A 13786-nucleotide genomic window follows, 5' to 3' on the forward strand; every position below is an offset into this window, starting at 1 on the left:
GTTGCTTTCTGTTGTACAACAAAGGGAATTAGTCGTAATTACACATATGAGCCCCCCTCCCTGCTCTCATCCCACCCCTCTGTGTCATCAGGCTGGGCTCCCTGCGTTATACGGTGGCTGCCCACTGGTCACCTATTCCACACATGATACTGTATATATGTCAGTACTACTGTCCTAATTAGTCCCACCCTTCCCTTCCCCAATGTGTCCACAAGTCTGTTCTGTATGCCTGTGTCCCTGTTTCTGTGCTGCGAACAGGGATTTTTTTTAAATAGAAAGTACGGAACACTTTTATAAGGAATAGGAATAACCTTTATAAGGTTAAAAACTCAGATAAAACCTTTTTAGAGGAATACTTGTGGGTTCAGTAAAAACTGTACAGAATAGAACAAAAGAGAATGATGGACATAGGATCTGGAATAACCAATTACTACACTGAAGGGAATCAGAAAGAAGGATACTGTACTGAATTATTGAAGTATATAATTCAATATTAATACTTATTTATTTTTCTGAATTACACTATTATTAATTATTTGGGACTTAGTCATATTACATTAGAACTGGAAAGGAATTGAAATATTATATAATTTAATCCCATATTGATTTTATAAGTGGACTTATAATAGGATTCTTGCTGCCAACAGGAAATGACTAGATCATGGATAAAAAATGAATAACAAAACCACTGTCTGCAGGCACCTATCCAATGTCTCTTCTTCTCTGATAAGCAGTCTTTCAGTTCTAATCTTTTCACTATCCTTTTGCATTTGTCACTATTGAGTACTTCTCATTTCTTCAGTCTTTTTCCTTCATATATTTATGACACACCACTATAGCCAGATTCCCTTTACAGATCTTGGATTTTTATTAATTTTGTCATTCCATCTTTCAAGTTGGTTTTAATCTGGATGTTTCCAAATGAATGATTTCAGAGATAGAAGTCCCATAAGCACAATAGCAAGCAATAATGAAGATAGGGAGTGACTGGAAAAGGTGTTGTCTTAGACTGTATGTTCGGTGAAGGCCCTAGTGAGCTGACAGTTTTGTTGAGAATGAACTGTCAATGTTGAGTACGAGTTAAGTGCACCAAGGCTGATTAGCAGAACATTTCAGATGCAGGGAATATCCAGTGCTAGTGACTGGAGGTTGAATGCACTTTTCTTTTTAAGGAAGAAAAAGAAAGTCATTGTGGCTAGAAGAGAATGAATGTAGACCTGCCAGACATTTTAATAAAAAAGCTCAGTGTGAGTTAATTAAGAAAATTACAGAGATTAAAGCATTAGTTAGATAATATGATCAATAAGATTTCTTTAGACATTGAAATTAAAAAATTAAAAAAAAATTTTTTTTTTAATTGTGATCCTGTGTTCATGTAGCTTCTCTTGTGGCTCAGCTGGTAAAGAATCTGCCTGCAATGCAGGAGACCCAGGTTCGATCCCTGGGTTGGGAAAATCTCCTGGAGAAGGCAACAGCTACCCACTTCAGTATTCTGGCCTGGAGAATTCCATGGACTGTATAGTCCATGACTAGGTGACTTTCACTTACTTAAAGTTATGCAGATTGCCAAGTTTAATTTTCCATTTAATCATTGTCTTTCTCCTAAAAGGAAGGCATGACCACGCAGTTTTCCATAGTGGCTGCACGAATTTACATTCCCATCAGCAGTGTAGGAGGATTCCTTTTTCTCCACACCCCCTCCAGCATTTGTTCTCTGTAGACTAATTTTTAATGATGGCCATTTTGACCAGTGTGAGGTGACTTCTCATAGTTTTGATTTGCATTTCTCAAATAACTAGCAATGTTGGGTATCTTTTCAGGTGCCAATTGGCCAACTGTCTGGTGGCACTAGTGGTAAAGAATCCACCTGCCAGTGCAGGAGATTCATGAGACCCAGGCTCAGTCCCTGGGTCAAGAAGATCCCCTGGAGTAGGAAATGGCAACCCACTCCAGTATTCTCACTTGGAAAATTCCATGAACAGAGGAGCCTGGTAGGCTACAGTCTATAGGGTTGTGCTCAGATGGACACGACTGAACATACACACGCACAGTGACAGTGACTGTCTTCTTTAGAGGAACGTCTGTTTACGTCTTCTGCTCATTTTTTGAATGGGTTTTTTTTGTTTGTTTGTTATTGAGTTGGTTGAGCTGTTTGTGTGTTTTGGAAATTAAGCTCTTGATTCCATCATTTGCAAATATTTTTCCCAGTCCATAGGTTTTCATTTTGTTCATGGTTTCCTCTGCGGTGCAAAAGTTTGTGAAATATTTCTTCTTTATTTAGCTTTTGAAAGAGTTACCTCTTAAAAGAGTTATATTTGTGTTATCTTGTGAATTTCAAGTTTTTTTAAGAAAGGCATTAAGTTACTCATATTTTGAGGTTCTGGGCACACTGTTTTCATAGGGTAGGCATTCAGTGAATATTTGTAGAGAAAAAAATCAACTGAGGTAAACAAGGCAAGGAAAGAAAAGAATGAAGCTAGTAGAGCTATTGTATATCACAGTGCTCAAAGTACTTTTTCAAAATGTCAAAAATCATTGCCTCTGAATGTTGACTATCTTCCAGCCAGTTTGCTCAGAGCTCCCTTCACATCCTTGTTCCTCAGGCTGTAAATTATGGGGTTCAGCATTGAAGTCATAACTGAATAGAACAAAGAAATGACCTTATCCCTTTCATTCATTGTCTTGGAATTGGGTCTTATGTAGGCAAATATTCCAGAGCCGTAGTAGAGAACCACAACAGTGAGATGGGAGCTACAGGTAGAGAACACTTTGAGCCTCCCCTCCCCTGACTGCATCCGGATCACAGTGGAGATAATATGCCAGTAAGAGACCAGGATGAGGGAGACAGGAGCTAGGAGAACAATCACACCCATTGAAAAGAGGGCCATTTCAGCATTGTAGGTATCTGCAGAAGCCAGCTTCAGGAGTGCAGGAGGTTCACAAAAATAATGATTAATTATGTTCTGTCCCTGGTAGGGGAGACAGAGTGTAAATGCACTGTCCACTGAACATACAAATGCCCCACTGATCCAGGACACTGTGGCCAACTGGACACAAACCCTCTGGGTCATGAGAGTAGAATAGTGTAGGGGCCTGCAGACTGCCACATAACGGTCATAGGACATCATCGCCAGAAGAGCACACTCTGTACACCCTGCTAGGAGGAAGACAACTATCTGTAGTGAGCACCCAGCAAAGGAAATGGTTTTCTTTTTTACAAGGAAGTGGACCAACATCTGGGGAACGATGCTTGTAGAGAAACAAAGATCAACAAAGGACAAGTTTTTGAGGAAGAAGTACATGGGAGTGTGAAGTCGAGGGTCAGTTTGGATAAGGATTATTATGAGCAGGTTTCCAAAAACAGAGAGAAGGTAAATGATCAGGAAAACACAGAACAGCAAGATTTGGATCTTTGGATCCTGTGAAAGTCCCAGCAAGGTAAATTCAAGCACAAAAGTTTGGTTTCCTTCTCCCATTGATGTATATCCCTGTTTACCTGTCATCAGAAGGAGAGCAGACGCATTCTGAATGTTTGATTTCACAAGCTTTATAAACAAGTGCAATGTTAACAAGTGTACCTTGGGGACTCTTTGCTTCCAGCTGCTTCCTACAATGTGCCAGTTAGCATCAGAATGCAAATGGTCACTTCCACCAATTTATATAGCTTTTTAAGCCCAGTTTTCCTTGCTTGATCCACTTGGTTGTCTGAGTATCACAGTCTATACAGTTTCCTGACAACTCCTGACAAGGTAATTTACATATTGCTAAGTTACTGTGAAAATATGTTACAGGTATTGTCTTTGTTTTGATTTCATTTCTTCACTTCAAGAAATATTTTGTACTTGTGAGACTCAGCCGTCTAAGAATGAGATGAACTTGTTTAGTCAATAAAAACCACTCACTTTTTATATTTCAAAATTAAAAAAATAGGGGTCAATGTCAAATTTGTCCATAATACTCCCAAAACATGGCTTGGGAGTTCCAACAGATAAATCACTGTTATTAATTCTTGCATTTTTCCATTGTGTTTTTATAAAGAGGCTTAAGTAGCAATCCAAACAGGACAAGGAAGAAAAGAGGAAGTTATGACCATGGACTATAATCCTGACCCTTGTACAAACATTTCACATGATAAAGAGGAACTTCTGAACTGAATATTACACAGCCCTGTCACACAATTTCAGCTCACCCCAGACCTCAGGTTTAGCCATGGTGGACAGTTCTGACTCCCCTGGCACCACAGACAATTTACCTCAGGGACCCCCTGCTGTCTTTCAGCATTCTGCCACAGTGTTGGAAGCATGGGTAAGTTAATGTCCCAGAGGCAACCTTTAACCAATGGACAATGGGAATTGATGAATTAGTGCACCAGACATTTCTGGGAGGCTCCTGTATGCTTCTTAGAAGTTGAGCTCTATATAGTTAAGCCCCCATTGTTTATTACTCCTACTGTTATTATTATTTCCTCTAAAGAGCTTTTTTAAGAGTGTTTTTCCTAATCACCATCCCTCATGAAGCCATCCCTGGGATCAGTTTTCAAATAAACTGTACCCAAGCTCTTTTCTCAGGCTCTGCTTTCAAGGACCTAAACTAAGAGAGAAAGTACAGAACCTGATGTGGAAGCCTAATGAAGGCAATGCTGATAGGCTGCCTTCTGCAGCCGGGGAGTCCCAGCTGTGTCTGCCGATAGTAAATAACACGTCCTGGGTGCTAGCAGGGTCAACGCGCATCAAGGTCAGTTTGAGTTTGGTACCACTGGTGACCATACAATTACCATAAATTTACTTTTAACATTCAGGTTACTGGATTAGACTTGCAACTTAGAAGATTTTGTGAGAGATATAGGAGCCTAACTATTGTGTCAAGGATCTTGACAAGTATACTGGGTACTAGAGCATGCTTTCAAGTTGTGGTGCTAGAGAAGACTCTTGAGAGTCCCTTGGACTGCAAGATCAAACCAGTCAATCCCAAAGGAAATCAACCCTGAACATTCATTGGAAGGACTGATGCTGAAGCTGAAGTTCCAATACTTTGGCCACCAGATGCAAAGAGCTGATTCATTGGAAAAGACCCTGATGCTGGGAAAGACTGAGAGCAAGAGGAGAAGGTGGCGACAGAGGATGAGATGGCCGGATGGCATCACTGACTCAATGGATATGAGTTTGAGCAAATTCCAGGAGACAGTGAAGGACAAGGAAGCCTGGCATGCTGCAGTCCATGGGATCACAAAGAGTAGGACATGACTTAGTGACTGAACAACAACAGAGCATGCTACTACTAACACTACTAATAATAATGAAAAAACAAAAAACAAAAAAGCAATGGTATCTTATAGATTTAAATTACTGAAAATCCATTTTAGGGCTGGCTTCAGGTGAGGTTCTATCCAAACCCTCAACATGTTTCCTTATAGTCTTCCACATAGTCCTCATCCTAACTATGAGGGATGCACGATTTCTTGCTCTCATCTAATCAGAAAAATAAAGTTTCTTTGCAACAGCTTTCTCATCAAAGGTACTAAGATAAAGTCTGATGTGGAATAGAGTCAGATTCCCTGCAAAAATATGTATCCCCAAAAGAAATCAGGAAATTTTGAGCAAAGAAAAAAGGATATTAAAAAGATAACCAACAAATATCCAATTCACCTGTACATCTTCCATTTTGTTTTATAATACATGCCAGACTCTAATGCAAAAAATCTGAGAAATAGAACACAAACAGTGACAAAACATAATGGAAGAGAAAGTACAAAGAATTCTTTTTTGGTCTTGGAATGAGAAAAAAAATAATCATGATACCAAATCCATTAGCCATGAAGAAATAGGCATCTGATCACAATTGTTGCCTTATTTACTCAACAGGTAATTATCAAGTGTCACTTTCTAAAATAAAATTCCCCCAGAAATCACATTACTTTTAAACAACCATTAACAAAGGCAAGAATCTTCATTTTTGTCTTTTGGAAGTGATAATACAATTTGAATTTCTTTTCTTATATTTGATTTTGATTTTGCCTTCCTTTATGATAAACAAATATGTTAAAGCATCCTTTATATTAAAATGCACACAGACACAGATACACAACAGCCTTTCTTTGGTTCTACTGTCCTTTCTAGCCATTGCCTAATTTTTCTCATTTTGCTGCCAAACTTTCCAATCATTCTCTTTCATTGCCAAATATATGCATGACTGAAAGTTCCCATCCATTTTCCTTTTTAATTATTTTCAATATAATTCCTACTCCTGTGATTCTACTGAAAAACTACTATTCCAAACTCTCCCATAATTTGATACTCAACCCTTTTGGGTGCATTCTTCATTTCTCTGTTTTTGACACTGTTTGGTAGTCTTCCTCCTTGAAACTCTTTTCCATTGGGTTCTGTTAAATCTATATATAATTTCCTGAATCTGAAGTCTGTATTAATTTGATTTTGTCTCATATATATTTCAGCTGTTAGGTTAAGTTGGAGACACAGGTTAAATTTGGCACAACAAATGCCAAAGTTTCTTATTACAGCCAATGCCTCCACAAATCGTGGTCTCTTTTCTTTACTTTTTCCTTGTGTCTTTCCAATATTCCCATCATAACTAGGGAAAATTATTCCTCTCAAGTTCCCTGCCCTAACCCAACTAAGGTCAACCTCACCACTCAGGATTTTCTCGGTGACTGTATAACAGAAAAAATGAAAATGTCAACATAAATAGGTGCAACTGCTCACCTCTTCACATCCTTACATCTGTGTAATAATCCACCCTTTCCTCTCAGCAGAAGAGTTGTCTTAGCTATAGTAAGGGGACTCCCTTGTGCTTGTAATGTCAAATATTTCTTCTCTGGTTATTTTTCCAACATAACCTCTTTTTGTTCTCCTTCTACTTTCCCCATCTTTTGTGCTACTGGTTTCTCCTTTTAACAAAGGAATTTTATCTATTTCTTCTCCTCTCTAAGCTTCTTGAGATAATATTTTTAATCTCTCCAATAAATCTATTTGCACAATTCAAAGAGACCTTTCAATGCTCAAGTATATTAATTGTGCTTGTGATTGTCTTGTGTGATCACTCAGTCATATGTACAACTATGAATACTCTCAAAGCCGTATTCTCCCTTGCCTTCTCTTAGACCTTTTTTCTCCCGATGACACCTACTTTTCTTTTGCTTATCATACTTTTCTTTTGCCCATCATTTAGTATCGGCATTTTCCTCTTTTCTTCACTTTCTGAGCCTATAGACTCTCTGCGAGATCTCACCTACTCTTCTGACCTCAGCTATCATTTAACTGTTGATGGCTTCTAAATCTCTCTAAGCAACTGAGTCATTTTCTTTCAAAGTTCTGATTCACATATCAAACTTCCTACTGAACCTCACTGACAAATTCCTTTTATATATAATAGAAATAATAATAGCAATAGTAATGATTATCATTATGATGTTACAGTGATGGAATAAGTCTTGTGGACAGACAACTTGATTTGGACCTGAGCTCTATAGGTCATATAGAGCAAGTTATTTATGCCACATAAGCTTTTGTTTCTGCATCTATAAGATAAGGATATTAGTATTTATTACAGGAATTAAATTAAATTATTTATAAATACACAGTTATTATTTGGTGTACATTAGGTTTAATTATCTAGAATAAGTGTAAATATTCATGACTTAATGCACACATATGGACCAATTACTTCACATACATTTTCTTGTTTAACTTTTAATTTAAGATAGCCAAACTTGAAACTATGATCTCTTTTTTTTTCTATAAATACTCCTTTCTTTCCCTTATATTGGTAAAACTACTAAGACAGATTTTCAGATTGAAAATTGGAGTCCTTTTCTCTTTTTTTTTCCTTTTTTTTTTTTTCCTTTCCATCAATTGGACAATTTAAATAGTCACTGACTTTATCTCAGGAGATCTCAAATCTCTCTCCTCCTCTCAATTGCTAATATCACCAACCTATTTTCTGACCTCATAATTTCTACTTATTATATCTCTATGACTTCTCTGCCTCCTTTATTGCTCTTTCAAACAATAATCTTCAGAAAATGCTAACTGTATCATTTTCAACTCCCCATTAAACCAATTTAATAATTCTTCATTGTTTATAGACTTAAATCTAATGTATAATCAGGTTCTAGAGCATCTCTGCTTGACTGGGAGATGTCTGCAAGGTCACCTCTCCTTGCTCGCTAACTCTCACCCGTGACGTTCATACCTAAAGGTACGTGAACCTGTGCCTTTGCCTGCACCCTTTCCTCTATGGAACTTCACTTCTTACTCGATCAAGGAGATATACTGCTTGTCATTCTCCACTATCCTCCTCTAACGGCTTCACCCAAGCTTCCATGCATGCCATTAAGCTGAGGTGCTATTTTCCATTTCTCTGTTTCTCTAGGTTTTATCCTGACAACTATTAATACATCTTTTCTATCACATAATATATACTTGCTTTCAAGTCACTCCGGTTTTTTCTATTTTGTTTTTTTTTCATTTATTTTTATTAGTTGGAGGCTAATCACTTTACAACACCACAGTGGGTCTTGTCATACATTGACATGACGTTTTTTTCTATTTTGAAGAGAAATACCACCAGCTATTTTATCCCCACCGCTTGACACAGATAAGTTTTTCAATAAATATCTGTTGGACAAATCAATAAATCAATATGTGCATGTTTATCCCATGTGCATATTATCACATATACAAATTTACATATATTTACACTCATATACCTAAACATGAATACTCATACAACTAGAAACAATAAAATGAATTAATATCTATTAGCATTGGTACCCACAGAAATGACCAGCAAGAAAAATAAGGCATGTGCACCTGGGCTTGGGAGTAGGTAAAGTTGTAAAAACAAAAGATTTTTTCTTCCTTCCTTGAGTTCAAGAAGAAGCAAATATTATAAATTGGACAAACCCTTTACCTTCCATAAGACAGAGATGCTAGAGCAAGGTTGTGGGTCTTATGGTAACAGAAGTCCTCAAGTAGTTGTTGTATTCATCTCCAGATCCAAGAACTTTCAAAATTAAAATAAGAAAACAGGTTTCCTGTAACTTTACACCTGTGGTAATAGGAAAAGTACAAGGGGATGAGAACACAGAGTCAGCCAAGGACAGGGGGTATGTGGCAGGCTCCAGCTGTCAGAAGATAAGGTTGTTGTGGGAGATTATCATCCTACAGATTTCAGGGTAAAATCCTAAATTTTTTTTTCAGTGTAGAATCTGATCCCTGCCAGCATCTTGAAACAGGATTTCTATGCTGGTTCTATGTAAGGAGAGTTAAAGAGAAGGCCGCCACAAAAAGAAGAAAAAGAGAAAGAGACAAAGGAAGAAAGGAAGCGAGGAAGGAAGAGAAGGAGAGATCAAGGTAGGCGGCACTGAAGAGAAAAAGCCAAGTCTCTCCAAACCGCAAAAATGTCTAAAAGATGCAGCCTCCTCTGACCTGCTGGGCTGAGCACACAGCAATGGAGTCAGTGGAGAGGGCATCAAGGGCTCAATACAGGACAGTGAAATCTGCAGTTTGAAGATCAAAATCCCATTTGGCATTTCTCGCTGGATTTTTATTTCCCCATTCTAAATCTTTGCCAACCACTAGTCTCAAAGACCTGAACCTAAATTCTCAAGGGCTTGAACAGTGACTTTTCCTGGGAGGAAGTCATTAAAATTAAGGTCCTGAGAGCTGACATAAACAATGCATTCCCATGAGTCTGACTTTGTAAGATATTCTGAAGCCGCTTATATTATGTTTGTAGACGCAGATTGGAATCTTGGTGTCTCCCCTGATTTCAACTTCTATTTAACAGAGACCAAACTTTAAATGGACATGTCGAATACAACATAAGTACACGTGTTATTTAACATAGTACTTCCATTCCTAGATACCCAACAGAAATTAAAGCCTCTGCTTATACAAAAGCTTGTAACTGTTCTTATCAGCTTTATTCAAGCTAGCCAAAAGCTTGGAAAAAAACCAACTGTGCATCAACAGATGAATGCACAAATAAACTAGCGTATCCTTATGGAGCATCCATTTAACAGAATAGTACTCAGGAGAAAATAGAAAATAATATTGATAAATGCAACATCATGGTTGAATCTCAAAAACATTGTGCTGAACAAACGAAACTAGACTGGCTTAAATGAAAGAATGGCGGGGGGCGGGGGGGATTGTAAAGTCTTTGAAGCAATCAGAGGCCAGAGGTCACAAGACCATAAAATAGTCAAAAATAAAAGTTGAGATCTCCAAGAAAAGATAAACCAAGTTGATCGCCAGTGGCAGAGCCACTATTATTTTATGTGCACTTGAAAAGAATGTGTATTAGATGGACTATTCTTTCTATATCTATTAAGTTCATTAAGTCAAATGTGTCATTTAAGGCCAATATGTATTTACTGATTTTCATAAATTAGTTTGAATAATTTGTACATTGATGTAAGTGGGGTACTAAAATTTCCTACTATTATTGTATTACTGTCAATTCCTTCCTTTATGTCTGTTCATTTTTGCTTATACATTTAGTTCTCCTATGTTGGGTTTACAATATATCCTCTTGGATCTTCTCTTTATGACAATACAATGACTTCCATTTTAATTTGTTGCTATCTTTGTTTTAAAGTCTATTTTGTTTCATATGAGTATTGTAATACCAGCTTTCTGTTTCCATTTGTATGAAATATCTTTTTCCCCATGCTTTTACTTTCAATCTTTGTGTGTATATATGTGAGAAGAGTCTCTCATAGGTAGAGAATATAGATGGGTCTGTATTTTTTATGCATTAATTCATCCTATGTCTTTTGATTGGAGCATTTCATTGTTTCACATTTAAAGTGGATATTGATATGTACGTACTTTATTTCCATTTTGTTAACTGTTTTCTGGTTGTGTTTGTAGTTCTTCACTACTTTTTCTTCTCTTGGTCTCTTCCTTGTGGTTTGATTTTTTTTTAAGTGTTTTGTGTGAGTTCCTTTGCCTTTATTTTTGGTGTATCTACTGTAGGTTTGTAATTGGTGATTGCTATTAGGTTCATGAATATACATTGTTGTTGTTCAGTCACTAAGTCATGTTGAACTCTTTGCAATCCCACAGACTGAGGCATACCAGGCTCCCCTGTTCTTCATTATCTCCTGGAGTTTGCTCAGATTCATGTTCATTGAGTTGGTGATGCTAACCATCTCATCCTTGCCGCCCCTTCTCCTTTTGCCTTTAATCTTCCCCAGCATCTGGGTCTTTGCCAGTGAGTCACCTCTTCATATCAGGTGGCCAAAGTATTGGAGCTTCATTTTCAGCATCAATCCCTCCAATGAATATTCAGGGTTGATTTCGTTTAGGATTGACTGGTTGGATCTTGCAGTCCAAGGGACTCTCAAGAGTCTTCTCCAACACCACAGTTCAAAAGCATCAATTCTTCAGTGCTCATTCTCTTGTATGGTCCATCTCTCACATCCATACATGACTACTGGAAAAACTGTCTCTTTGACTATATGAACCTTTGTCTGCAAATTGATGTTTCAACTTTTTAATATGTTGTCTAGGCTTGTCCTAGCTTTTCTTCCAAGGAGCAAGCATCTTTTAATTTCATGGCTACAGTCACCGTGAATACACACACACACACACACACACACACACACACACACACATGTTTATTTTAAGCTGATAATCAACTTTGAATGCATTCTAAAAGCACTACATTTTTACTGTTCCTAATGTTACATGTTTTTAACATCATAGTTTGCATCTATTTTTGTGTGTGTGTCCCTTAACTGCTTATTGCAGTTATAATTTTACTACTTCTGTCTTTTAACCTTCATAGTAGTTTTATTAAGTGGCTTATCCACTACCAATGGATCTCTACCAATGAGATTTTTTTCTTTTGTTTATTTCCTTATTTCTAGTGATTCTTTTTTTTTTCTTTTTTCCACTTGAAGATTTACTAACATTTCATGTAAGGCCAATTTAGCAGTAATAATCTTTTTCACTTTTTGCTTGTCTGGGAAACTCATTTATCTCTCCCTCAATTCTGAATGATAATCTTGCCAAGTAGAGTATTCTCGGTGGTAATTTTTTTTTTTTTTCTTTCCAGCACTTTAAACACATCTTGCCACTCCCTTCTGGCCTGCAGCTTCTTCTAAAAAATCAGCTGATTTTTCAGTCTTCACTGGTATCAGTCTTATCAATATTTCCTTGTATGTAACTAGTTGTTTTTCTTTGCTGCCTTTAAATTTCTCTCTTTATCTTTAATTTTTGCCATTTTAATTATGATATGTCTTTTGTGCTTCATTTCAAGTTTATCTTGTTTGGGACTCTCTGTGATTCCTGGACCTAGATATGCTTCCTTCCCCTGGTTAAAGAAGTTTTTAATCATTAGTTTTTCAAATAAGTTGATCTCCCTTTTACTCTCTCTTATGCTTCTGGGACTCCTAAAATGTAAATGTTAGTTTGCTTGACTTTATGACTTCAGGGATCTTCACTTAAAAATATTTTTTCCATTATGCTACTCTGTCTGGATGAGCTCCATTGCTTTGTCTTAGAGCTCACAGATTTGTGCTTCTTCATCCATTCAGCTGCTGAACCCCTATATTTTTCAGTTCAGTTTTCACTTTTGTTTGGTACTTTCTTATATTTTCTTTCTTTGTTGACGTTCTGATTGTGTTCATCCATTCTCCTTCATTTTTACAACCATTACTTTGAACTCTTATCAGACAGGTTGTTTATCTCTGCTTAATTAAAGTCTTTCTGGAAATGAAGGGGCTTCCCACATGTGCCCAGCATGTGGGCCCAGGATGTGCCCCACCTGTTGTGGCAGGGCTGCAGCTGCAGTGTGGGTATGGGTGGAGTTCTCTCACTCAGGCTAGCTAGGACAGGAGCTGTTGTGACAGAGATAAACAGGGCTTTCAGTGAGGGACACACCCAAGCTCTAGCAGATTTCCAGGGGAGTACCAAAGTGGCCCCTAGCATTAGCAAGATAGGATGGATAAGCTCCCAAAGTGGTGCTTCCCAGAGAGGACTCACCAATTGCCTGCTTCTCTGACAGACACTTTAAGATTAGTAAATGAGGCTCCTTCTCTTTTGTTCTAAACATTTTTCCAACTGGTGTTTTTGTGTATGTGTCGAGTTATAGCATAAATGAATCTAAGTCTTTTAAGAGAGAGCTCTTCACCTCCTGCAGTTCCAGGGCTTTCCTGGATATAATCCCCATTAGTTTTCAGGGCCAGACATGTAGGGGGCTTGTCTCTTCTGTGTGGGATCTAAGGGCTAGGGACGCCTTGGCAGGACAGCTGGAGCCACAGTGAGCATAGGCCTGGGGCATGATGTGCCATTGTTGTAGCTATGTGTTCCGGCAAACAAACTCACTCAGAAGGAAAATGCAGATAGGGGAGTGCAGTTTTTTACACCTGAGGGCCCAAGGCAGAGTCTCCTCTTAGCCAAGGACCCCAACCAGTTTTTGTGAAAACCTTATACACCCTAAGCATACGTGCTCAAACCCATCTCCCCAAATTCCTTGAAACTAGTCTGGACAAGGTAAAAGAGAGATACAATCAAAGTTAACCCATGATTCATGAGTCATAAGCCTAGATAGTTAAATAGTAGACATTTATCAATAGGCCTGTGGTCATACCCCCATAAGCATAATGGGATTTATGACTCTGTTCTGTTACAGAGATAATTAGCATATTCTTTTAGGCGCCGGAGAGTCTAGGTGCAAGTCCTGAGGCTCCTTCATCCAGGGGGTCTGGGTTTCCATTGGTATGTCCTGGTGGGCATGGGTTTAGTGGTCCCAGGGC

At 37.9% G+C, this 13786-nt stretch overlaps 1 protein-coding gene across 1 annotated transcript; it reads right to left on the bottom strand.

The window, feature by feature from the left end:
• Positions 1-2552: 2552 nt before the first annotated feature.
• On the bottom strand, positions 2553-3494 carry LOC122694565 (olfactory receptor 2D3-like). The gene has a single exon (XM_043903496.1). It carries the CDS (start codon positions 3474-3476, stop codon positions 2553-2555), a length of 924 nt encoding a protein of 307 aa, XP_043759431.1. The 5' UTR covers positions 3477-3494.
• Positions 3495-13786: the final 10292 nt, after the last annotated feature.

This window comes from Cervus elaphus, chromosome 1 (genome assembly GCF_910594005.1).
Source record: "Cervus elaphus chromosome 1, mCerEla1.1, whole genome shotgun sequence".
Lineage (NCBI taxonomy): Eukaryota > Metazoa > Chordata > Mammalia > Artiodactyla > Cervidae > Cervus > Cervus elaphus.

Coding starts and splice junctions, on each gene's coding strand:
- LOC122694565 (XM_043903496.1), bottom strand. CDS start 3,476: ATGGGAGAAGGAAACCAAACTTTTGTGCTTGAATTTACCTTGCTGGGA.